This window comes from Pseudophryne corroboree, chromosome 1, assembly GCF_028390025.1.
Source record: "Pseudophryne corroboree isolate aPseCor3 chromosome 1, aPseCor3.hap2, whole genome shotgun sequence".
Lineage (NCBI taxonomy): Eukaryota > Metazoa > Chordata > Amphibia > Anura > Myobatrachidae > Pseudophryne > Pseudophryne corroboree.
This window is the reverse complement of record NC_086444.1, coordinates 1,184,178,345-1,184,203,247: the sequence shown is the minus strand read 5'-3', so window position 1 is coordinate 1,184,203,247 and position 24,903 is coordinate 1,184,178,345. Positions and strand designations below refer to the sequence as shown.

At 46.8% G+C, this 24,903-nt stretch overlaps 1 protein-coding gene across 4 annotated transcripts in view; it reads right to left on the bottom strand.

Annotated features, from left to right (window-relative positions):
• Positions 1-2,376: 2,376 nt before the first annotated feature.
• The window catches only part of LOC134929908 (shootin-1-like), a 69,134-nt gene continuing 46,607 nt past the window's right edge, over positions 2,377-24,903 (bottom strand). For 3 of the 4 annotated variants that reach the window (XM_063925302.1, XM_063925304.1, XM_063925305.1), the window contains 7 exons: positions 23,195-23,348; positions 22,805-22,940; positions 19,969-20,030; positions 7,931-8,022; positions 4,142-4,204; positions 3,475-3,637; positions 2,377-3,390 (listed from right to left, as the gene is read on the bottom strand). In XM_063925302.1, the coding sequence (XP_063781372.1) occupies positions 3,254-3,390; positions 3,475-3,637; positions 4,142-4,204; positions 7,931-8,022; positions 19,969-20,030; positions 22,805-22,940; positions 23,195-23,348 (807 nt within the window). In that variant the 3' untranslated portion in view covers positions 2,377-3,253. The remainder of the gene's footprint in view (positions 3,391-3,474; positions 3,638-4,141; positions 4,205-7,930; positions 8,023-19,968; positions 20,031-22,804; positions 22,941-23,194; positions 23,349-24,903) is intronic. The other variant, XM_063925303.1, reaches the window with a different exon arrangement.

The window sequence follows — 24,903 nt, the reverse complement described above, 5'->3', positions numbered from 1 at the left end:
ATTTATGTATCCTGCACCGTGGGGGCATTTATGTATCATGCACCGTGGGGGCATTTATGTATCATGCACCGTGGGGGCATTTTTGTATCATGCACCGTGGGGGCATTTATGTATCTGGCACCGTGGGGGCATTTATGTATCTGGCACCGTGGGGGCATTTATGTATCTGGCACCGTGGGGGCATTTATGTATCTGGCACCGTGGGGGCATTTCTTGCACTGTGGGGACATTTCTTGCACTGTGGGGGCATATCTTGCACTGTGAGGGCATTAATGTATGTGGCACTGTGGGGGCATATCTGCGCTGTGGGGGCATTTATCCATCTGGAACTGTGTGGCCATTTATGTAGCTGGCACTGCTGGGGGGCATGTCACGTGTAGCTGGCACTGCTGGGGGGCATGTCATGTGTAGCTGGCACTGCTGGGGGGCATATCATGTAGTGTTCCCGCTAGGCGTCTGTGGCTGGGCAGTGTGTCTCAGTGCTCTACCTGGCGCAATGTGCCTAACGTGCTCTTATAGGAGGTTCTACCTGGTGCAATGTGTATTAGCTGCACTACTGTGTGGTGTAATGTGAATTGCCACTATAATGTGGCTACGCACCTTCCCCACGAAGTAACTCCCCTAAATTTTTGGTGCGCGCCTTCGGCGCGCACTGTCCATGCTTTAGCGTGTGGAAATGGGAACAACAAGCATTACAGTATGTACATCATTTTGCCCACCTAACTTAAAAATGTGCCCTCCCTGTGATCAGCAACCTGCCCTAAAAAGTGAACACTAGCACGTGTAGCTGGCACTGCTGGAGGGCATGTCATGTGTAGCTGGCACTGCTGGGGGGCGAGACCACGCCCACTTTTCCAAGAGCGCGCGCGCCTTCGGCGCGCGCATGGGGGGGGGGGGGCACTTTTACATTTTCTCGCTCAGGGTGCTAGTAGGCCTGGAGCCGGCCCTGCCTGGACTTTTCTCTTATTTTATGATTGCAAGAAACATATTCAGAGATACTCTGCGCAAAGTAATCTAAGGTGCAGCTGTAGTCTATATCTAATAGTGCTTCCCCACTGCACTACAAATCAATACAGTTTCATGGCATCATCAAGTGCAAGAAAAACTCCCTCTTTATTGGAAAATGCTCAATTCCGGGATTCTCGGGATCCCGGGATTGAACTGTACTATAATCTACAGCCCCATTTCAAATTCAGGGGAAAAAAAAGAACATACTCACTACAGTAAGTAAAAGGGTCCCCAAGGTTGAAAGGCAGCAGCGGCGGCACAGTGACAGCACTGCAGCAGAGCCGTTCACCACACACCATTCACAGTTCACCAGCTTTGTATTGATGGCGGGTGGACTCACTGGCGGGCAGGCACGCTGAAGCGCAGATGCAGCGGGCATGGCTGGGGCTGCGCAGCTTGACCTTGCTGACGTCACGCTGCGCACAGCAAGGCAGCCGGGTCGGGCAGCGTCTGAGGCTGAGCCAAGCGCTAGAGCTCAGTGGCGCTGCCTGGCCAAAAAAACAGTACTGTGCATGCGCACCTTAATCCCGTGAATCCTGGGATTGGAGCCTCCAATCCCGGGATTCAAATCCCGGCATTTTTAGCCTCAAATCCCGGGATCCCGCCGATCCTGGGATTGGTCTCCCTAATTCTGTCCCTCCTGGAGAGGGTTATGTTGGGAGGTATGCAATAACGTTTAGGTTGGAATCTGCGATCTGTGAACCCCATACATTGCAGATTTATTTACACAATCATCTACAAAACTCCAAATTGCCCCAAAATGATTGCTGATGTGTGGGCGTCTTAATTGACTGTGGGCATACCTCCCAACTGTCCCGATTTTCGCGGGACAGTCCCGTTTTTTGAGGACTGTCCCGCTGTCCCACCCGCGGGCCGCAGTGTCCCGCGGTGGGGGGGGGGGAGGCAGATGGGAGGCTCTGTCTCTTGCTGCCCTGCTTAGCACTGGAGTCAGAGGGAGAGGGGGTATGCCAGCGGCTCACAGAGCGCTGCATATGCCCCCTCAGTGACGAAAACGGGGGTGTGGCTCACGATCGCGGGTTCTCCCGTGAAGCCATGCCCCCCTTTTCATAGGCCACGCCCCTTTTTGGGAGCGCATCTTCGCCACGCGTGTGTCCCCCTTTTAAGAAATGAAAAGTTGGGAGGTATGACTGTGGGGTATAATACAGGTGTGAACATAAAACAGTCGATGACATGAACTGACTCCATCATTACTGCAGCCTAGTCAGGGAAGCACATGACTCATACGATGCTCCTTTATTCTGTGAGTTGTAGTAATAGCAGACTGCGCCAGGAAATAATGAGCTATACGCAGGTACATGAGTGGTTTTATGCTTCTTTACGCAGTCAGTCAGATGAAGAAGCAAATACTCCATAAGAGCAGATTTATTCAGAAATATTGTACATTCTTTCTGTTCTGGGATAACAATGGGCCTAATTCAGAAATGATCGGAACGCACAGCAGTCGATCAGGTCTGACCTGCACATGCGCCAGTGCCGCAGTGCGCCAGCCATGCCAGACAGCCGACAGCTATCTCAGCCCTGCGATCACCTCTGCCTGATTGACAGGCAGAGGTGATCGCAGGGCGGGGGGAGGGGGGGGGTAGCGGGCCGGTGGCATTTGGACGCAGCTTAGGGGTCGCGGTCCGGGCAATGCAGGTGTGCTCGGACCGCTGAGGGTGCGGGCCGCGGTGGCTGCATGTGACCCTCACAGCGATGAGTAGCTCCTGCCAGTGCGCAGAAGCTGCGCTGTCAGGGAGCTACTCCTAAAGTACAAAAGCATTGTCGCTGTGCGATGCTTTTGAACTTGTGCGGGGGAGGGGGGGAGTGGTAGGGCCTGACATGCTGGGCGTCCCCCCGCATGTCTGTTTGACTGATCGTAGATGTGGTAAATTTAGCACATCTACGATCAGGTCTGAATTAGGCCCAATGTTCCTAGTGTAGAACTTGTACCATTCTCTAGCCAAATGGCATCCTCTTGTGTATGCGGTAATGCAGGAAGGCACTGTAATAAGCCAGCCTTAGTTATTACATGGGTGACGCTGACAAAGCAGGGGGGGGGGGGGGGGCTGCACCTCGGACGTTGCTTGCTGGTTCTCACTCTCCATCATCCCACAAAAAGGACACACTCATTGTTGTGGTTGCAGGAGATCATTTAGTCTGCTTTCCCCCATATTAGGATGGGTGAGATATGAGGCAATGAGGTGTACGGGGTCCCCAGTGCAGAACATGTGGCGAGCCTGTGCCGCTATTGCCATAATATCTGTCCTGTCCCTAAGCGGTTCCTCCGGCTCTTCTGTAGGTTTGGGGTTTTTAGTCTCCGCTTTATGACACTGGGGCTGTCCTCTTTACACCGCATATCATCACTGGGGTCTGCTCCATCTGCTGGAAACAAAGTTAGATGAGTCCTACAGCTACTGATAAATCCTGATGCACGTTATTTCATTTGAAACTTTATTTTTGCCAGACCTCTCTCCTCAGTGTGTTTCTCTGTCTCCGTGGTGCTGTCCGCCTGCAGGGGAATATCTACCATCAGCCGTCGCCTCTGCAGCACAAAATCCAGCTCGCTGTCCTTCACTTTGCGGCTAAACTTGCGTCGGCTGGCTTTCCGCGCAGGTTTCCTCATGGTGTCCTGCGAGAAAGAGACATCTGGTGGATGAGCCCGCAGGTAGCTATTGAGTGTTAATATAACTCTGCATCATCATTTTAAACGATTGCTGTGACAGGCATTGACACGTAATCGCTAAGGCCAGAGACACGTGGGTTGCTGGGAAATTTTTAGCCACGGTTTGTCTTGTCATGGTAAAGATGATGACAAGTTACAGAGAAACGTAATAGCCACTTATTCAGCTACAGTGTTCACCGCAATACAATAAACCATGTGGCTTTGGCCTAGACAGCTCCTGTGTTTCCCACAAACAAACCTTTACTCTTATAAGCAACCAATCAGATTCTACTTACCATTGATCTACCACCTTCTACAACATAATAGCTAGAATCTGATTGGTTGCTATAGGCAACATCTCCACTTCTAAAAAAAAAACCTCACACTTTAGTAAATTTACCCCTTACAGTGCAAGGAACATTACTCCTCACTTTGTTTGGAAGCCCCAAGAGGCGCTATCGCAGTACTCACCATCAACATCCCGTGGAGTTCGTTGATGATGCTCTCACGTTTCTTGGTTACTGCAGATCGGTTCTAAGTTCATGAGAACACGTCATCAGTCCATAAAAAGATATAATACATGTACAGAACATTAACATAAACGTCTATATATTGATAAATCCAAAATGAACCCTTCCGTCTGCCACCGGGCCAGGTGAGCGCTTATGTGTGTCAGGTCCCCTGTGGTGAGCTCACCAGTTCAGCGGGTGAGAAATAAACACACGAGTATTGTGGTTCCAAAGTAACTCTACCTTTACTGCTACTGGGCTGACCCTTTATAAAGGTTTACAATTATAGAAACATAGAATTTGTCGGCAGATAAGAACCACTTGGCCCATCTAGTCTGCCCCCTTTTTTTTTTTTTTTATATATTATTTTTTATATCTAACCTTATTTGATCCTTATTTCTTTGTAAGGATATCCTTATGTCTATCCCATGCATGTTTAAATTGCTCTACTGTCTTAGCCTCTACCACCTCTGATGGGAGGCTATTCCACTTGTCCACTACCCTTTCTGTGAAATAATTTTTCCGCAAATTTCCCCTGAACCTCCCCCCCTCCAGTCTCAGTGCATGTCCTCGTGTCCTATTGCTTCTCTTCATTTGGAGAATGTTTCCCTCCTGGACTTTGTTAAAACCCTTGATATATTTGAAAGTTTCTATCATGTCCCCCCTTTCCCTTCTCTGCTCCAAACTGTACATATTGAGATTTCTTAGTCTTTCTGGGTATGTTTTGTGATGTAGGCCATGCACCATTTTAGTTGCCCTCCTTTGTACAGTTTCTAATGTATTAATATTCTTTTGAAGATATGGCCTCCAGAACTGAATACAGTATTCTAGATGAGGCCGTACCAATGACCTATACAGTGGCATTATTACTTCTTTCTTTCTGCTGCTGATTCCTCTCCCAATGCAGCCAAGCATCTGACTAGCCTTCCTCATTGCCTTGTTACATTGCTTACCTGCCTTTAAGTCATCTGAAATAGTGACTCCTAGATCCCTTTCCTCCTCAGTAGTTTCCAGTATAGTGCCATTAATACTGTATTTAGCTTTAGGATTTTTGAGACCCAAGTGCATGATTTTGCATTTTTTGGCATTAAACTGTAATTGCCAGACTCTTGACCATTCCTCTAGTCTACCTAGATCCTCAATCATTTGTTTTACCCCACCTGGTGTGTCTACCCTGTTGCATACCTTTGTGTCATCTGCAAAAAGGCATACTTTCCCTTTAATGCCATTTGCAATGTCACCAATAAAGGTATTAAAAAGCACTGGTCCAAGTACAGATCCCTGGGGTACTCCACTGATAACATTTCCCTCCTGTGAATGCACTCCATTTACCACAACTCTCTGTATTCTATCCTTCAACCAAGATCTTATCCATTCAATAATCCTAATATCCAATCCCAAACTTTCAAGTTTATTTCGCAGTCTGCGATGTGGAACTGTGTCAAAAGCCTTACTAAAGTCTAGATAAGCTATATCCATGGCTCCACCTTTATCCATCACTTTAGTCACACAATCAAAAAAGTCAATAAGATTTGTTTGACATGATCTCCCCCCAGTGAATCCATGCTGTTTGGGATCCAGTAAATTGACGGATTTGAGATAATCTACAACTCTTTCTTTTAAGAGTGTTTCCATCAATTTCCCTACTACTGATGTAAGACTCACTGGTCTGTGGTTGTTTGCCTCTTCCTTGCTTCCACTTTTGTGCAGTGGGACTACGTTTGCTCTTTTCCAGTCCCCTGGAATTTCTCCTGTAGCTAATGACTGGTTGAATAATTCTGTCAATGGTGCTACCAGCACCTCTTTAAGTTCTTTTAGTATCCTTGGATGTATCCCATCTGGCCTCATAGATTTGTCCACTTTCAGCTTTGAGAGTTCTGTTAGGACCTTCTCCTCTGTAAATGTACTTGTTTCATTTTCCTGAATATCCCTGCAACTTAACTGTGGCCCCTTCCCCTCTCTTTCAGTAGTAAATACTGAGCAAAAATAATCATTAAGATGATCTGCTATTAAATTGTCTCCTTCAACAAGACTCCCAGTGTCCGTCTTTAGTTTTATAATTCCGCCTTTTGTTTTTCTCTTTTCGCTTATATACCTAAAAAAAGTTTTGCCTCCTTTACCCACTGACTGGGCCATTTTCTCCTCAGCTTATGCCTTTGCACATCTGATTACCTTCTTTGTCTCCTTCTGTCTAACAAGATATATCTTTTTGTCTTCATTATTTTGTGTCTGCTTATATTTCCTAAAAGCCATCTTTTTTGCTCTCACAATATTTGTTACTTCTTTTGCAAACCACACTGGCTTCCTTTTCCTTGTGTTTTTCCTAACAGTTTTGATACAAAGGTCTGTTGCCTTCAATATTGCACATTTGAATGTTTCCCACCTCTCCTGCACTGTTTCCAAGTTCCTCCACTCTGCCAAAGAATCGCTTACACATTTTCCCATCCCTACAAAATCAGCCTTCCTAAAATCCAACACCTTTGTTTTTGTATGGGACAAGTCAGTCTCAATTAGCATGAACATAAAGAAATCATAACTGAGCATGCTCGTCATTAAAATATTATATATACGCACCACACTCATTAGTAGCTTTAAACTTAATATATTGTCGTTGGAGGGCAGCATTGCTCCACATAAAAGTACTAAAAAGAAAATGACACCTGTGTATCTTTTAAGGAATGTAGTCCTTGAGATTCAGACAATACTGTATAACCAAACATTCTAAGACTCCCATACCGTTCTCACCATCTACAGATGGAGCCTCGCTTAATATAGCCTTCTCTGCTGCGCCTAGGTGCACCAAGGTTTATTAGCATAAACCAGAGGTTCTCAAACTCGGTCCTCGGGAGCCCACACAGTACATGTTTTGCAGGTAACCCAGCAGGTGTACAGGTGTATTAATTAATTACTTGCGATTCTGTGAGGAGACCTGCAAAACATGCACTGTGTGGGCCCCCGATGACCGAGTTTGAGAACCTCTGGCATAAGCCTTTCATCTATTGTTCTCAGCTGCAATACAATACACAGAGAACAATACAGCAGGGGATTAAGTCATTACAGCAGGGGATTAAGTCCGACAGCACTGTTTTAATTAATCCTATTAAAGGGATAGATGAGCAGGGCTCCATCTGTATATTCATTTAAATGAAACATAATTCTTTTTTGTTATCAGTTACTGGGGCAGATGTATTAAGCCTGGAGAAGTGATAAAGCAGTGATAAATGCAAGCTGATAATGCACCAGCCAATCAGCTCCAATATGTAAATTGACAGTTAGGATCTGATTGGCTGGTGCGTTATCATCACCTTGCACTTATCACTGCTTTATCACTTCTCCAGGCTTAATACATCTGCCCCACTGTTCACTAAAACAAAGACTTGTTCAAAGCATTGAACCAATTAAGAATACAGTCAGCTAAACTGTTGCTGAGATAGTTCTTTAATGGAAAATTCCCTCAACTTGATGAGACCTTCTGCTAATGAATAAAACCAAACATGGCTACCTTTGAAACAATATGGTTGCTTAAAAACCTTTAATTCCTCAATATACACAATGTAATAGGGATATTTACGAATGTAGACTATCTTTTTAAGGATTCATTGATGCAAAGGTTCAGGATTTGTTCCCCCATAATGGCGGCCATCTTCCTGAAGAACCGGGCAGCGCAGGTGCTAACAAGGGTTTGTTATTAGCCGCTTTCTCTGAGACCCTAATGTAACTGATATAAGATTAGGTAACGATGCAGACTCACCTGTCCAGGTTTCTTTGCCGGCCTCAATATGACGCCACTCTTTATGCTTTCCATCATTTTTCTAACTGCGTCAGCTCTGACATCAGCATGGGCTGGAAACACAATTCATAACCAGAGATTTATGCTAGAGTACAGTGAGCTTGTTTGATACACTGCCCTTTATAATAAACCCAGATATATTTTAATATATAAGCACAGGCTCCCTTACATCACACACACTGCGCTGCCTAACTGCCATCACACACTGCACAGGCTCTCTTACATCACACACACTGTGCAGACTTACTGACATCACGCACACTGCACAGACTCTCTGACATCATGCACACTGCACAGGCTCTCTTACATCGTGCACGCTGTGCAGACTTTCTGACATCACGCACACTGCACATGCTCTCTGACATCACACACATTGCACAGGCTCTCTGACATCACGCACACTGCCCAGACTTTCTGTCATCACACATACTGCACAGGCACTCTGACATTACACACACTGCCTAGACTTTCTGACATCACACATACTGTACAGGCACTCTGACATCACATACACTGCCCAGACTTTCTGACATCACACACACTGTGCAGGCTCTCTGACATCAGACACACTGCACAGACACTCTGAGATCACATAAACTGCACAGGCTCTCTGCCATCATGCACATTGCACAGGCTCTCTGACATCACGCACACTGCACAGGCACTCTGACATAACGCACACTGCCATGTCTTTCTGACATCACACATACTGCACAGGCTCTGACATCACACACACTGCACAGGCTCTGACATCACACACACTGCACAGGCTCTCTGACATCAGACACACTGCACAGACACTCTGAGATCACATAAACTGCACAGGCTCTCTGCCATCATGCACATTGCACAGGCTCTCTGACATCACACACACTGCACAGGCTCTGACATCACACACACTTCACAGGCTCTGACATCACACACACTGCACAGGCTCTGATATCACACACACTGTGCAGGCTCTTTGACATCAGGCACACAGCACAGACATCCTGACATTAGGCACACGACAAAGGCTCTGAAATCACACACACTGCGCAGGCTCTCTGACATTACACATACTGCACAGGCTCTGACATCACACACACTGCACAGGCTCTGACATCACACACACACTGCACAGGTTCTGACATCACACACACTGCACAGGCTCTCTGACATCACACACACTGCGCAGGCTCTCTGACATCACACACACTGCAGACACTCTGAGATCACGTAAACTGCACAGGCTCTCTGACATCATGCACATTGCACAGTCTCTCTGATATCACACACACTGCACAGGCCCTCTGACCTCACGCACACTGCCCAGACTTTCTGATATCATACACACTGCGCAGGAACTCTGACATCACGCACACTGCACAGACACTCTGAGATCATGTAAACTGCACAGGCTCTCTGCCATCATGCACACTGCACAGGCTCTCTGACATCACATACATTGCACAGGCTCTCTGACATCACGCACACTGCACAGGCTGTCTAACATCACGCACATTGCACAGGCTCTCTGACAGCACATATATTTAGAGATGAGCGCCTGAAATTTTTCGGGTTTTGTGTTTTGGTTTTGGGTTCGGTTCCGCGGCCGTGTTTTGGGTTCGAACGCGTTTTGGCAAAACCTCACCGAATTATTTTTGTCGGATTCGGGTGTGTTTTGGATTTGGGTGTTTTTTTCCAAAAACACTAAAAAACAGCTTAAATCATAGAATTTGGGGGTCATTTTGATCCCAAAGTATTATTAACCTCAAAAACCATAATTTACACTCATTTTCAGTCTATTCTGAATACCTCACACCTCACAATATTATTTTTAGTCCTAAAATTTGCACCGAGGTCGCTGTGTGAGTAAGATAAGCGACCCTAGTGGCCGACACAAACACCGGGCCCATCTAGGAGTGGCACTGCAGTGTCACGCAGGATGTCCCTTCCAAAAAACCCTCCCCAAACAGCACATGACGCAAAGAAAAAAAGAGGCGCAATGAGGTAGCTGTGTGAGTAAGATTAGCGACCCTAGTGGCCGACACAAACACCGGGCCCATCTAGGAGTGGCACTGCAGTGTCACGCAGGATGGCCCTTCCAAAAAACCCTCCCCAAACAGCACATGACGCAAAGAAAAAAAGAGGCGCAATGAGGTAGCTGTGTGAGTAAGATTAGCGACCCTAGTGGCCGACACAAACACCGGGCCCATCTAGGAGTGGCACTGCAGTGTCACGCAGGATGGCCCTTCCAAAAAACCCTCCCCAAACAGCACATGACGCAAAGAAAAAAAGAGGCGCAATGAGGTAGCTGACTGTGTGAGTAAGATTAGCGACCCTAGTGGCCGACACAAACACCGGGCCCATCTAGGAGTGGCACTGCAGTGTCACGCAGGATGTCCCTTCCAAAAAACCCTCCCCAAACAGCACATGACGCAAAGAAAAAAAGAGGCGCAATGAGGTAGCTGTGTGAGTAAGATTAGCGACCCTAGTGGCCGACACAAACACCGGGCACATCTAGGAGTGGCACTGCAGTGTCACGCAGGATGTCCCTTCCAAAAAACTCTCCCCAAACAGCACATGACGCAAAGAAAAAAAGAGGCGCAATGAGGTAGCTGTGTGAGTAAGATTAGCGACCCTAGTGGCCGACACAAACACCGGGCCCATCTAGGAGTGGCACTGCAGTGTCACGCAGGATGTCCCTTCCAAAAAACCCTCCCCAATCAGCACATGATGCAAAGAAAAAGAAAAGAAAAAAGAGGTGCAAGATGGAATTATCCTTGGGCCCTCCCACCCACCCTTATGTTGTATAAACAAAACAGGACATGCACACTTTAACCAACCCATCATTTCAGTGACAGGGTCTGCCACACGACTGTGACTGATATGACGGGTTGGTTTGGACCCCCCCCAAAAAAGAAGCAATTAATCTCTCCTTGCACAAACTGGCTCTACAGAGGCAAGATGTCCACCTCATCTTCACCCTCCGATATATCACCGTGTACATCCCCCTCCTCACAGATTATCAATTCGTCCCCACTGGAATCCACCATCTCAGCTCCCTGTGTACTTTGTGGAGGCAATTGCTGCTGGTCAATGTCTCCGCGGAGGAATTGATTATAATTCATTTTAATGAACATCATCTTCTCCACATTTTCTGGATGTAACCTCGTACGCCGATTGCTGACAAGGTGAGCGGCGGCACTAAACACTCTTTCGGAGTACACACTTGTGGGAGGGCAACTTAGGTAGAATAAAGCCAGTTTGTGCAAGGGCCTCCAAATTGCCTCTTTTTCCTGCCAGTATAAGTACGGACTGTGTGACGTGCCTACTTGGATGCGGTCACTCATATAATCCTCCACCATTCTATCAATGTTGAGAGAATCATATGCAGTGACAGTAGACGACATGTCCGTAATCGTTGTCAGGTCCTTCAGTCCGGACCAGATGTCAGCATCAGCAGTCGCTCCAGACTGCCCTGCATCACCGCCAGCGGGTGGGCTCGGAATTCTGAGCCTTTTCCTCGCACCCCCAGTTGCGGGAGAATGTGAAGGAGGAGATGTTGACAGGTCGCGTTCCGCTTGACTTGACAATTTTGTCACCAGCAGGTCTTTCAACCCCAGCAGACCTGTGTCTGCCGGAAAGAGAGATCCAAGGTAGGCTTTAAATCTAGGATCGAGCACGGTGGCCAAAATGTAGTGCTCTGATTTCAACAGATTGACCACCCGTGAATCCTTGTTAAGCGAATTAAGGGCTGCATCCACAAGTCCCACATGCCTAGCGGAATCGCTCCCTTTTAGCTCCTTCTTCAATGCCTCCAGCTTCTTCTGCAAAAGCCTGATGAGGGGAATGACCTGACTCAGGCTGGCAGTGTCTGAACTGACTTCACGTGTGGCAAGTTCAAAGGGCATCAGAACCTTGCACAACGTTGAAATCATTCTCCACTGCACTTGAGACAGGTGCATTCCATCTCCTATATCGTGCTCAATTGTATAGGCTTGAATGGCCTTTTGCTGCTCCTCCAACCTCTGAAGCATATAGAGGGTTGAATTCCACCTCGTTACCACTTCTTGCTTCAGATGATGGCAGGGCAGGTTCAGTAGTTTTTGGTGGTGCTCCAGTCTTCTGTACGTGGTGCCTGTACGCCGAAAGTGTCCCGCAATTTTTCTGGCCACCGACAGCATCTCTTGCACGCCCCTGTCGTTTTTTTAAAAATTCTGCACCACCAAATTCAAGGTATGTGCAAAACATGGGACGTGCTGGAATTTGCCCATATTTAATGCACACACAATATTGCTGGCGTTGTCCGATGCCACAAATCCACAGGAGAGTCCAATTGGGGTAAGCCATTCCGCGATGATCTTCCTCAGTTGCCGTAAGAGGTTTTCAGCTGTGTGCGTATTCTGGAAAGCGGTGATACAAAGCGTAGCCTGCCTAGGAAAGAGTTGGCGTTTGCGAGATGCTGCTACTGGTGCCGCCGCTGCTGTTCTTGCGGCGGGAGTCCATACATCTACCCAGTGGGCTGTCACAGTCATATAGTCCTGACCCTGCCCTGCTCCACTTGTCCACATGTCCGTGGTTAAGTGGACATTGGGTACAACTGCATTTTTTAGGAGACTGGTGAGTCTTTTTCTGACGTCCGTGTACATTCTCGGTATCGCCTGCCTAGAGAAGTGGAACCTAGATGGTATTTGGTAACGGGGGCACACTGCCTCAATAAATTGTCTAGTTCCCTGTGAACTAACGGCGGATACCGGACGCACGTCTAACACCAACATAGTTGTCAAGGACTCAGTTATCCGCTTTGCAGTAGGATGACTGCTGTGATATTTCATCTTCCTCGCAAAGGACTGTTGAACAGTCAATTGCTTACTGGAAGTAGTACAAGTGGGCTTACGACTTCCCCTCTGGGATGACCATCGACTCCCAGCGGCAACAACAGCAGCGCCAGCAGCAGTAGGCGTTACACGCAAGGATGCATCGGAGGAATCCCAGGCAGGAGAGGACTCGTCAGACTTGCCAGTGACATGGCCTGCAGGACTATTGGCATTCCTGGGGAAGGAGGAAATTGACACTGAGGGAGTTGGTGGGGTGGTTTGCGTGAGCTTGGTTACAAGAGGAAGGGATTTACTGGTCAGTGGACTGCTTCCGCTGTCACCCAAAGTTTTTGAACTTGTCACTGACTTATTATGAATGCGCTGCAGGTGACGTATAAGGGAGGATGTTCCGAGGTGGTTAACGTCCTTATCCCTACTTATTACAGCTTGACAAAGGGAACACACGGCTTGACACCTGTTGTCCGCATTTCTGGTGAAATACCTCCACACCGAAGAGCTGATTTTTTTGGTATTTTCACCTGGCATGTCAACGGCCATATTCCTCCCACGGACAACAGGTGTCTCCCCGGGTGCCTGACTTAAACAAACCACCTCACCATCAGAATCCTCCTGGTCAATTTCCTCCCCAGCGCCAGCAACACCCATATCCTCCTCATCCTGGTGTACTTCAACACTGACATCTTCAATCTGACTATCAGGAACTGGACTGCGGGTGCTCCTTCCAGCACTTGCAGGGGGCGTGCAAATGGTGGAAGGCGCATGCTCTTCACGTCCAGTGTTGGGAAGGTCAGGCATCGCAACCGACACAATTGGACTCTCCTTGTGGATTTGGGATTTCAAAGAACGCACAGTTCTTTGCGGTGCTTTTGCCAGCTTGAGTCTTTTCAGTTTTCTAGCGAGAGGCTGAGTGCTTCCATCCTCATGTGAAGCTGAACCACTAGCCATGAACATAGGCCAGGGCCTCAGCCGTTCCTTGCCACTCCGTGTGGTAAATGGCATATTGGCAAGTTTACGCTTCTCCTCCGACAATTTTATTTTAGGTTTTGGAGTCCTTTTTTTACTGATATTTGGTGTTTTGGTTTTGACATGCTCTGTACTATGCCATTGGGCATCGGCCTTGGCAGACGACGTTGCTGGCATTTCATCGTCTCGGCCATGACTAGTGGCAGCAGCTTCAGCACGAGGTGGAAGTGGATCTTGATCTTTCCCTAATTTTGGAACCTCAACATTTTTGTTCTCCATATTTTAATAGGCACAACTAAAAGGCACCTCAGGTAAACAATGGAGATGGATGGATTGGATACTAGTATACAATTATGGACGGGCTGCCGAGTGCCGACACAGAGGTAGCCACAGCCGTGAACTACCGCACTGTACTGTGTCTGCTGCTAATATATAGACTGGTTGATAAAGAGATAGTATACTCGTAACTAGTATGTATGTATAAAGAAAGAAAAAAAAACCACGGTTAGGTGGTATATACAATTATGGACGGGCTGCCGAGTGCCGACACAGAGGTAGCCACAGCCGTGAACTACCGCACTGTACTGTGTCTGCTGCTAATATATAGACTGGTTGATAAAGAGATAGTATACTCGTAACTAGTATGTATGTATAAAGAAAGAAAAAAAAACCACGGTTAGGTGGTATATACAATTATGGACGGGCTGCCGAGTGCCGACACAGAGGTAGCCACAGCCGTGAACTACCGCACTGTACTGTGTCTGCTGCTAATATATAGACTGGTTGATAAAGAGATAGTATACTCGTAACTAGTATGTATGTATAAAGAAAGAAAAAAAAACCACGGTTAGGTCACTGGTATATACAATTATGGACGGGCTGCCGAGTGCCGACACAGAGGTAGCCACAGCCGTGAACTACCGCACTGTACTGTGTCTGCTGCTAATATATAGACTGGTTGATAAAGAGATAGTATACTCGTAACTAGTATGTATGTATAAAGAAAGAAAAAAAAACCACGGTTAGGTCACTGGTATATACAATTATGGACGGGCTGCCGAGTGCCGACACAGAGGTAGCCACAGCCGTGAACTACCGCACTGTACTGTGTCTGCTGCTAATATATAGACTGGTTGATAAAGAGATAGTATACTCGTAACTAGTATGTATGTATAAAGAAAGAAAAAAAAACCACGGTTAGGTCACTGGTATATACAATTATGGACGGGCTGCCGAGTGCCGACACAGAGGTAGCCACAGCCGTGAACTACCGCACTGTACTGTGTCTGCTGCTAATATATAGACTGGTTGATAAAGAGATAGTATACTCGTAACTAGTATGTATGTATAAAGAAAGAAAAAAAAACCACGGTTAGGTCACTGGTATATACAATTATGGACGGGCTGCGGAGTGCCGACACAGAGGTAGCCACAGCCGTGAACTACCGCACTGTACTGTGTCTGCTGCTAATATATAGACTGGTTGATAAAGAGATAGTATACTCGTAACTAGTATGTATGTATAAAGAAAGAAAAAAAAACCACGGTTAGGTGGTATATACAATTATGGACGGGCTGCCGAGTGCCGACACAGAGGTAGCCACAGCCGTGAACTACCGCACTGTACTGTGTCTGCTGCTAATATATAGACTGGTTGATAAAGAGATAGTATACTCGTAACTAGTATGTATGTATAAAGAAAGAAAAAAAAACCACGGTTAGGTCACTGGTATATACAATTATGGACGGGCTGCCGAGTGCCGACACAGAGGTAGCCACAGCCGTGAACTACCGCACTGTACTGTGTCTGCTGCTAATATATAGACTGGTTGATAAAGAGATAGTATACTCGTAACTAGTATGTATGTATAAAGAAAGAAAAAAAAACCACGGTTAGGTCACTGGTATATACAATTATGGACGGGCTGCCGAGTGCCGACACAGAGGTAGCCACAGCCGTGAACTACCGCACTGTACTGTGTCTGCTGCTAATATATAGACTGGTTGATAAAGAGATAGTATACTCGTAACTAGTATGTATGTATAAAGAAAGAAAAAAAAACCACGGTTAGGTCACTGGTATATACAATTATGGACGGGCTGCCGAGTGCCGACACAGAGGTAGCCACAGCCGTGAACTACCGCACTGTACTGTGTCTGCTGCTAATATAGACTGGTTGATAAAGAGATAGTATACTACTAATATTATATACTGGTGGTCAGGTCACTGGTCACTAGTCACACTGGCAGTGGCACTCCTGCAGCAAAAGTGTGCACTGTTTAATTTTAATATAATATTATGTACTCCTGGCTCCTGCTATAACCTATAACTGGCACTGCAGTAGTGCTCCCCAGTCTCCCCCACAATTATAAGCTGTGTGAGCTGAGCAGTCAGACAGATATATAATATATATAGATGATGCAGCACACTGGCCTGAGCCTGAGCAGTGCACACAGATATGGTATGTATGTGACTGAGTCACTGTGTGCTGTGTATCGCTTTTTTCAGGCAGAGAACGGATTATAAATAAAAGTGGTGGTCACTGGTCACTATCAGCAAAACTCTGCACTGTACACTACTGAGTACTCCTAATGCTCCCCAAAATTAGTAAATCAAGTGTCTAAACGGAGAGGACGCCAGCCACGTCCTCTCCCTATCAATCTCAATGCACGTGTGAAAATGGCGGCGACGCGCGGCTCCTTATATAGAATCCGAGTCTCGCGATAGAATCCGAGCCTCGCGAGAATCCGACAGCGTCATGATGACGTTCGGGCGCGCTCGGGTTAACCGAGCAAGGCGGGAAGATCCGAGTCGCTCGGACTCGTGAAAAAAAACATGAAGTTCTGGCGGGTTCGGATTCAGAGAAACCGAACCCGCTCATCTCTAATATTGCACAGGCTCTCTGACATCACACACACTGTGCAGACTTTCTGACATCACACACAACACAGCCTCTCTGACATCACGCACACTGCCCAGACTTTCTGACATCACACATACTGCACAGGCTCTGACATCACACACACTGCACAGGCTCTGATATCACACACACTGCGCAGGCTCTCTGACATTACACACACTGCACAGGCTCTGACATCACACACACTGCACAGGCTCTGATATTACACACACTGCACCTGCTCTCTGACATCAGGCATGCTGCACAGGCTCTCGAGCATCACATACATTGCACAGGCTCCCTGACATCTCGCACACTGCACAGGCTCTCTATCACCATGCACATTGCACAGGCTCTCTGACATCACATATATTGCACAGGCTCTCTGACATCACGCACACTGTACAGGCTCTCTAACATCACACACATTGCACAGACTCTCTGACATCACACACACTGCACAGGCTCTGACATTACACACACTGCACAGGTTCTCTGATATCACACACACTGCACAGAAACTCTGAGATCACGTAAACTGCACAGGCTCTCTGACATCATGCACACTGCACAGGTTCTCTGACATCACGCACATTGCACAGGCTCTCTGACATCACGCACATTGCACAGGCTCTCTGACATCACACACACTGCACAGGCTCTCTAACATCACGCACACTGTACAGGCTCTCTAACATCACGCACATTGCACAGGCTCTCTGACATCACGCACACTGTGCAGACTTTCTGACATCACACACACTAAACAGCCTCTCTGACATAACACACACTGCACAGGCTCTGACATTACACAAACTGCACAGGCTCTCTGATATCACACACACTGCGCAGGCTCTCTGACATCAGACACACTGCACAGACACTCTGAGATCACGTAAACTGCACAGGCTCTCTGACATCACGCACATTGCACAGGCTCTCTGACATCACGCACACTGTGCATACTTTCTGACATCACACACACTACACAGCCTCTCTGACATCACGCACACTGCACAGGCACATCACATATAGGGGGTCATTCCGAGTTGTTCGCTCGCTAGCTGATTTTAGCAGCATTGCACACGCTAGGCCGCCGCCCTCTGGGAGTGTATCTTAGCTTAGCAGAATTGCGAATGAAAGAGTAGCAGAATTGTGAATAGAAAATTCTTAGCAGTTTCTGAGTAGCTCCAGACTTACTCCTACACTGCGATCAGCTCAGCCCGTTTCGTTCCTGGTTTGACGTCACAAACCCGCCCTGTGTTCGGCCAGCCACTCCCCCCTTTCTCCAGACACTCCCGCGTTTTATCATGGCACGCCTGCGTTTTTCCGCACACTCCCAGAAAGCGGTCAGTTTCCGCCCAGAAACACCCACTTCCTGTCAATCACACTCCGATCGCTTTAACGATGGAAATTCTTCGTTCGGATGTGAGTAAATCTTTTGTGTAAAGTTTTGTGCTAAAATACTTAGCGCATGCGCACTGCGTACCATGCGCATACGCATTTTCGCCTTAATCGCTCCATTGCGAAAATCGGCAACGAGCAAACAACTCGGAATGACCCCCATACTGCATAGGCTCTGACATCACACACACTGCACAGGCTCTGATATCACACACACTGCGCAGGCTCTCTGACATCAGACACACTGCACAGACACTCTGAGATCACGTAAACTGCACAGGCTCTCTGACATCATGCACATTGCACAGGCTCTCTGACATCACGCACACTACACAGGCTCTCTGACATCACACACACTGCACAGGCTCTTCCTTCATCACGCACATTGCACAAGCTCTCTGACAGCACATATATTGCACAGGCTCTCTGACATCACACACACTGTGCAGACTTTCTGACATCACACACAACACAGCCTCTCTGACCTCACGCACACTGCCCAGACTTTCTAACATCACACATACTGCACTAGCTCTGACATCACACACACTGCACTGGCTCTGACATCACACACACACTGCGCAGGCTCTGACATCACGCACACTGCACAGGCTCTCTGACCACGCACACTACACAGGCTCTCTGATAACACGCACACTGCACAGACTTTCTGACATCACACACACTGCACAGGCTCTGACATCACACACAATGCGCAGACTCTCTGTCATCACGCACACTGCACATGCTCACTGGCATCACGCACACTGCACAAGCTCTCTGACATCACGCACACTGCACATGCTCCCTGACATCACGCACACTGCACAGGCTCTCTGACATCACGCACACTGCACAAGCTCTCTGACATCACGCACACTGCACAAGCTCTCTGACATCACGCACACTGCACAAGCTCTCTGACATCACATATATTGCACAGTCTCTCTGATATCACACACACTGCACAGGCCCTCTGAAATCACGCATCCGGCATAGGCACCCTGACCTCATGCACACTGCCCAGACATTCTGACATTACACATACTGTACGGGCACTCTGACATCACATACATTGCCCAGACTTTCTGACATCACACACACTGCACAGGCTCTCTGACATCAGACACACTGCACAGACACTCTGAGATCACATATACTGCACACGCTCTCTGACATCATAATGCACATCTATAACATCACACATTGCAGTCTCTCAGACATCACACACAGTGCACAGGCTCTTAGATGTTTGATGTCACACATGGTCTCTGACATCACATACCCTTCATCAATGATCTCCAAACATATTTGTTGCACAGAGTACACAGGTGAGGTTTCATTTTACTGTAAATTTAGTTTGTGTGTTGTAGGTCAGCACCTTTATCAGATTATAGGGCCTAATTCAGACATGTTTGCTAGCAAGCGATTTTTGTACTGCTGCGATCAGATATGTGCTGCCCACAGGGGAGTGTATTTTAGCTGTGCAAGTGTGCAATCGCATATGTAGCAGAGCTGTACAAACAAATCTTGTGCCGTCTCTGCACAGCCCAGGACTTACTCAGCCACTGCGATCACTTCAGCCTGTCTGGGACAGGACTTGACGTCAGGAACCCTCCCTGTAAACGCATGGACACGCCTGCATTTTTCCAAACATTCCCAAAAAACGGTCAGTTGACACTCACAAACACCTTCTTCCTGTCAATCTCCTTGCGAACGCCCGTGCAAATGGATCCTTCGCACAAACCCATCGCTGGGCGGCGATCCGCTTTGTACCCGTGCGACGCGCCTGCGCATTGCGATGCATACGCATGTGCAGTTTAGACCTGATCGCCCGCTACACGAAAACGCAGCCCAGCGAACAGGTCTGAATTACCCCCTCAGTGCAGGCAAAGCTGTCACCACTTACCTGTGTCAGTGGGACCGTCCAACCCTGGTAACCTTCGCCTCTGTTTGAGTAATGCCAGCGGGCTGAAAGACAAAGAAGACTTGTCTCACGATTTTATCTTGGAATTCTGAAGCCGAGATCTAATCAAAGAACAGCACTGAAACATTCCCCCCAGTGAATAAACATATCACATTGTTGAGAGTTACAGCACAATAATGTTTTATTGGTGTGGATCATTGGGTCGCCCATGTGGTCGACATGCAGTCGATCGACTGGGTCAAAAGATCGACAGAGTCAATGGGGTATATTTACTAAGGTTCCGATTTTGACCGAGATGCCGTTTTTTCTTCAAAGTGTCATCTCGGTAATTTACTAAACTCAAATCACGGCAGTGATGAGGGCATTCGTATTTTTTTGGAAGTCCAACAAAAAAAATACGAATGAATACACCATCGGTCAAAACGCGGCTGTTTAAGTATGAATCTCGGTCATTTACTAAGAAGTGCAAAGCAAAAAAAAACAAAACACTGCCGTGAAAAATTACAACTCGTAAAAAAGTGCTAAAAAAAAAACAGACCTGCTTTTTATATCCGTGATTGGATAGGCATGCACGTATCCATGAGATCCGTGCATGTATATCAGTGGGAAGGGGTGGGAAAGTGGTTATTTTTGCAAAAAAAATTGCGTGGGGTCCCCCCTCCTAAGCATAACCAGCCTCGGGCTCTTTGAGCCGATCCTGGTTGCAGAAATATGGGGAAAAAATTGACAGGGGTTCCCCCATATTTAAGCAACCAGCATCGGGCTCTGCGCCTGGTCCTGGTTCCAAAAATACGGGGGACAAAAAGAGTAGGGGTCCCCCGTATTTTTAAAACCAGCACCGGGCTCCACTAGCTGGACAGATAATGCCACAGCCGGGAGTCACTTTTATATAGTGCCCTGCGGCCGTGGCATCAAAAATCCAACTAGTCACCCCTGGCCGGGGTACCCTGGGGGAGTGGGGACCCCTTCAATCAAGGCGCAGAGCCCGATGCTGGTTGCTTAAATATGGGGGAACCCCTGTCAATTTTTTCCCCATATTTCTGCAACCAGGATCGGCTCAAAGAGCCCGAGGCTGGTTATGCTTAGGAGGGGGGACCCCACGCAATTTTTTTTTTGAGATTTTACAGTGTTTAGTTTAAAAAAAAAAAAAAAAATGAACCCCAGCACGGATCACACAGATCCGGCCGAGATTCATTTTTAAAAAGTCGGCAGTGTTTTGCTAATCACTGCCGTAAAAAATGTAAAAAAATCACGAATGACATCGACATCGGAACAAATGAAAATGCAGAATACGACAGCTTAGTAAATTAGTCGTAATCAATTCAAAAAGTTGCAAGTTTACACTTTCGATGTCATTCGTGATTGAACTTTGACCTTTTTCCGAAAATTACGAATGTTAGTAAATATACCCCAATAGGTCAATATGAAAAAGGTAGACACCGCAAAAGGTCAACAGGTACAAAAGGATGACACAAGCAGAAGGTCAAAATGGAAATGGTCGACACAAAAAAGATCAAAGACCTATCTATTGGAAAATTTGATTTTTATGGCAGATACACTGCGATATTTGGATCAATCTTGGAGGTATGATGTAAAAATGATCTTGTTCCTGGAGAACAACAATATAATTTTCATGATTGACCTATGTCTTTGCCGTTGTGAGGTGGCAGACCTCCCCACCCTACTCTGGCCTGTAGTGAGGTGGCAGACCTCCCACCATACTCTCTGGCCCTTTAGGAGGTGTTGGACCTCCACACCACACTATCCAGCCTGTTGTAATGTGGCATACTTTCCACCATATTCTCCAGCCTGTTGTGAGGTGGCAGACCTCCCCAACCTACTCTGGCCTGTAGTGAGGTGGCAGACCTCCCACCATACTCTCTGGCCTTTTAGGAGGTGTCAGACCTCCACACCACACTCTCCAGCCTGTTGTAAGGTGGCATACTTTCCACCATATTCTCCAGCCTGTTGTGAGGTGGCATACTTTCCACCATACTCTCCAGCCTGTTGTGAGGTGGTAGACCTCCCCACCACTCTCTCACGCCAGTTGCGAGGTGGCAGACCTCCCCACCATACTCTATGGCCTGTTGTAAGGGGCCAATCTCCCACCATACACTCCGGCCTGATGTATGGTGGGAAGGTCTACCACCTCACAACAGGCCGGAGAGTAAGGTGGGCAGGTATGGGCCGAGTCCATGGTTCTGCATGGCGGCTTTGGTATATAGCGCTACTGCCAATCCCGGACACATGCCAGCCCATATTACATACATCTACACGAGTCCCCCCCCCCCCCCGCACAAGGTAGTCGGCGCTGCAGCCGCCGCTGTTTCTGACTATTATATTTTTGCAATTTTATTTTTATTACTTTCAGCTATTTAGAACAATTTTAACATGTAATGGTTTTTGTTCAACTGAATAGTAAAGAAATATTAAGAAAATATATAACTCTGGTACACACAATGTGGCACTTCTTATGTACGTACACAAGAGAGGTGCCAGTTTGTTTTGTGAAGTCGTTGTTTGTTTACAAGGGGAGGATTTACTGCTGGGTTTAGTCTAGCATTGGAACGTTAATTGGCGCTCAATCCTAGGTGCGGTGCAGATTTTATCAATTTGGCTTCTAGTGTCATTATAGCTGGTCACAACTGAGCGACCCTGAATTTCTGGAAGCCCTTATTGTGTGTATTGTAATATGCTAAATTAAAATGTGCCCATCACATATATGTGGCACCATACACGGATAACCGAGGCAGACAGATAATATGTGATAAACAAGATTCTGGGTTTCAGCACTCAGTGCTTTATATCTGAGTCTCACTCTTCAGGGGTCTTGGAGGTAAGGCACGGAGGTGGCAGGGGTGGTGGTGGAGGAGGTAGAGAAGGTGCCACAGTTATGTCTTTCTGAGTGCTACAAGGGGCTTCGTTTCCTTTTAGTTCTTCTTCCATGCGCTTGACTACAAGAGAAAACAGAAAATCATAAATTCTGAGAGTGTCAAGATCACTGGATGAGCATGTGTTATGGTGCCATGTTGGCATGTTGTGATGTATAGCTTGGTACTTAATGCTTGGTTAATACAAAGCTATTGTCCAACAGACACAGGCAGATGTTTATCAGTTTTAGGTAGAGCACAGTAGTTTTTATGACGTGAAAAAGACACTTTTGGCCTGTTTCTTTGTTACATGCCTGAGAAAATACCACATCACATACCCCTCTCTTCTAGGACTGCACACTTCTCCTTTTCTGCCTGTAGCTGCTCTTCTAGCCGACGCATCTCCATATTTGCTGTGTGTAAGTCTTCCTGCAGGACAAGCAATTGCTCTTGTGATGGCCTCTCTGATAACTGTAATTCCAAGCTCTCTACCTTTGGGGAGACAGGAACAAGCATGGCCAGACCAGTCACATTGTATATAAAATAAACACAAGGTCACCTAGTCATCATCCATCCATTTATCTGTCCATCCACCCAGCCAGCCAACCATTATACATTCATCTATCCAGCAAATCATCATCCATCATTGAGCCATCTATCAGTCCATCCATTCATCTGTCCAGCCATCTAACATCCATATTTCCATCATGCATCATCCATCCATTGTGCATCAAGTCTGCCATACATCCATCTATCATTCATCAAGCCCCCATCCACCATCCATGTATCCATCCACCATTTAGTCATCATGCATCCTGTCAGCCAGCCATTCATCATTCATATGCATTATCCATCCATTAACCATCCATATATCTATCCATCCATCCATCATTCAGTCATCATGCAGTCATATATCCATGAACCATCCGTCCATCCTTCCATACATCAATCTATCCATCCATCAGTCATCCATCCACCCAGACATCCATTATCCATCCATCCTTCCAACACGCATCATCGTCTATCCATTCAACATGATTCCATATATCCATCATCTATATGTCCATCAATCAGCCAACATGTATCCAGCCAACCATCCATCATCCAGCTGTCATACATCCAGCCAACCATTCATCCATCCATCATACATCTATCCTTCATCCATCCATCCATCCATTATTAAGTCATCATGCATCCAGCTAGCCATCCATTATCCATCCATCACCCATCCATACATCATCCATCCTTCCATTATGCAACATCCACCTATATATCCATCACCCATCAATCCGTCATTCAGCCTTCATGCATCCAGTCAGCCATCTATCCATCCATCCAGTTATCCATGATTCATCTGCCCAGCCATCTATCTATCATCCATCCATCCATCATATATCTATCTTTCCAGCCATCATCCAACTATCCATTATCCATCCATCATTAGTTTCCTTTACTGTCTACACTATGGGCTTAATTCAGAGTTGATCGCAGCAGAAGATTTGTTAGCCATTGGGCAAAACCATGTGCACTGCAGGGGGGGGCAGATATAACGTGCAGAGAGAGTTAGATTTGGGTGGGGTGTGTTCAATCGGAAATCTAAATTGCAGTGTAAAAATAAAGCAGCCAGTATTTACCCTCACAGATACAAAATAACCCACCCAAATCTAACTCTCTCTGCAAATGTTATCTCTGCCTTCCCTGCAGTGCACATGGTTTTGCCCAACTGCTAATACATTTGCTGCTGCGATCAACTCTGAATTATCCCCATTGTTTGGCTCCCCAGAACAGGGGGCACACTGAGCTGGTGTTTCTCTGCTGGATAATGGTGGTATCCAGTAGACTGGGTATGACCAAAATATTTGGCTCCCAATAATTCTGAATTAATACATTTGCCTTACCCTTGGACCCCATCCTTACTTTTGAAATGCAGTTCAGGGTGACCCATGAAAGGCCTGACTACTATATAATTCTGGAGCAGAGCAGTAGTATGGTGTGACAGCATGAAAATTCTAGAGATTCCAGGACTCTATGCGATAAAAGGTTGGAC